Source organism: Aureococcus anophagefferens (assembly GCF_000186865.1).
Source record: "Aureococcus anophagefferens unplaced genomic scaffold AURANscaffold_4, whole genome shotgun sequence".
Lineage (NCBI taxonomy): Eukaryota > Pelagophyceae > Pelagomonadales > Pelagomonadaceae > Aureococcus > Aureococcus anophagefferens.
In genome coordinates this window covers 2,730,987-2,733,442 of record NW_008705564.1, presented here as the reverse complement: position 1 = coordinate 2,733,442, position 2,456 = coordinate 2,730,987, and the positions used below count along the sequence as shown (strand labels likewise).

The 2,456-nt window shown below is 79.1% G+C and overlaps 1 protein-coding gene across 1 annotated transcript in view; it reads left to right on the top strand.

Annotated features, from left to right (window-relative positions):
• AURANDRAFT_62372 (hypothetical protein) overlaps positions 1-1,443 on the top strand; it is a gene marked incomplete at both ends in the record, with an annotated part of 4,750 nt that extends 3,307 nt beyond the window's left edge. The window contains 2 exons of the mRNA XM_009036237.1: positions 386-754; positions 1,366-1,443. Coding sequence (XP_009034485.1) covers positions 386-754; positions 1,366-1,443 — 447 coding nt within the window. The remainder of the gene's footprint in view (positions 1-385; positions 755-1,365) is intronic.
• Positions 1,444-2,456: the final 1,013 nt, after the last annotated feature.

Below are 2,456 nucleotides of genomic sequence, written 5' to 3'. Positions count from 1 at the left end.
CTTCTGCGGTCGCGGGGCCCGCGGTCGCGCGCCGCGCCGCGATCGCGTTCGGACGCCGCGCGCGCGCGTTCTCCGCCGCCACGCGGGGCAGCGTCGCGCCCTTCGTCGGGCCGACGTCGTCGGATTGCTGCGCGGCGGGGGGGGCGCGGCGCGACCGTCGGCGCCGGCGGGCGGGCGGGGACGGGGCGGGCGGCGCGGCACCTTGTCCTGGCGGCTCATGAAACTGTTGACGTTCTTCGTGATGTCCTTGAGCGCCGCGCTCGCCTCGAGGACGTCGTGGTCGTCGAGGCCGTCGACGTGGTCGCAGACCTCGAGCGCCTCGTCGTCGTGGGGCGGCGGCATGGCTCGGCGCGCGGGGCTGCCCAACGACCGAGTTTTGTTGAAGGGGTGCGACATCCAGCGCCTCGACTATGGGCAGCCCGTAGTCGCGGAGAGGCTCGTCGTCGTCGCGTCCGTCTCGCCGTCGCTCGGCGCCGCGCTCGTCTCGCGCCGCCGTCCGCGCCCCGCGGCGATGGGCCGGGACAAGGGCGAGCCTCCCGGCCCCAAGTGCGGGTGCTGGTGCCACCGCCTCGTCGTGCCCAAGCTGGAGTGCAGCGTGGAGACCTGCGGCAAGAGCGGCTGCCGGATCCCCCAGGCCCACGTCCCGCGCAAGGTCGTCGGCGGCGAGGACTACTGGCTCCGCGTCACGCACCCGGATTACGTCGCCGAGCCGCCCGCGCCCCCGAAGGAGAAGCGCAAGTCGCGCGTCTCCAAGGTCGCCAAGGCCGCCGCCGCCGCCGCCAAGCTCAAGGCCGCCGCGGGCGCCGCGGCGCCGCCGGCGGGCGCCGCCGCGGACGCCGCCGCCGCCGCGGGCGCCGCCGCCGCGGCGCCGCCCGACGCCCGCGGAGCCGGCCGCGCGCGCGGGCCGCTCCGCGATGCCGAAGCTCCCGCTCGACGCCCTCGGCGGCGCCCCGGCCGGCCGGTCCATGCTGCCGAACCACGAGCCCGGCGCGCCCGTCGCGCGGAAGCCGCCGCCGTCGCCGCGACCGGGCGACGGCGACGCGGCGACGCCCGCGGACGCGGCGCCGCCGCCGCCGGGCCCGCCGCCGCCACCGCAGCCCGCCGCCGCCGCGGACAAGCCCCCGGACCGCTCCAAGCCCGTCTTCAGGTCGATCTAATGGTTGCGGCATCATATGTGCAACCCTCGGGCATCGACGACATGTTTGCCGAGCTTATGCCAAGCACACGCTGGTTGCGGCGCCACTAGCGCGTGAAGACGCCCCGCGCGCGCCGGCTCTGGGCTCGCGCCGCTGCATGGAGGACTGGACTGTGCTCCTCGTGCCAGCCATCGCTTTGACCGTGCTTGGCCTCCTCGCCTACTTCCAGGTGCCCATCGGCGGCTGCGCCGCCGCGTCGGCCGTCGACGAGTTCGGCGGCGGCGCGCGCACGAAGAAGCGGCGATGAAGCGCGAGCGCGCCGCCGACGCGCCCGCCGCGCCGGCGAAGCAGCGCCGCGCCGCCGACGAGCCCGCCGCGTCGGCGAAGCATGACGCCGCCGACGAGCCCGCCGCCGCGCCGGCGAAGCGGGACGCCGCCGCCGCGCCCGGCGCCGCGCCCTCGAGAGCGCGCCTCGCGCGCGGCGCGGGCGTCGTCGCGCGCGCGCTCGCCGCGGCGCCGTCGCGGCCGGCCGCCGCCGCGTGGATCGACGCGGCGACGGCGCGCGCGAACCGCGGCGCGGCCGCGGGCCGCGGCGAGGCGCTGCTGCGCGCCGCGCTCGCGGCGCTCGAGGAGGAGGAGGACGGCGGCGGAGCCCTCGCCGCCGTCGCGACGGACGCGCTCGCGGCGTCGCTGCTCCGGCGCGGCGCTTCCGCGGAGGCGGACGCGCTCCTCGCGCGAAGCGGCGCGCGCTTCCGCTACCCGGACGCGGTCTGGGCGGGGTCGCTCGCGCCCGCCGGCGCCGCGGCGCCGGCCGGCGTCTTCGCCGCGCGCGGCTTCCTGCCCGAGGCGGCGCGCGCGGCGCTCGTCGCCGGTCTCGACGCCGACTTCTGGTCGTCGCACGCGTACGACGACCCGGCCACGGGCTACTTCTCCTACGCGTTCGCGGACGCGCCGGGCCTCCTGGGCGACGTCGCGCGCGCCGCGCTCGCCGCCGCGGTGTCCGCGGGCCTCGCGGACCGGCCCTGCGCGACCGTCGAGTTCTGGGCCCACGCGAAACCGTCGGCGGCGGGCCACGAGCTCCACTTCGACGCCGACGTCGCGTCGGGCGCGCTGCCCATGTGCTCCGCCGTCGTGCTCCTGGAGGCGCCGCCGTCCGGCGGCCGCACGGTCGTGACCGACCGGGACCCGTCGGACGCCGGCGACGCCGGCGCCGTCGGCTTCGTCGCGGAGAACGCGGAGCGCGGGCTCCTGCTCTTCGACGGGCGGCTCCTCCACGGCGTCCTGCCCGGGCGGCCGTCGCCGCGGCGGCGCACGTCGCTC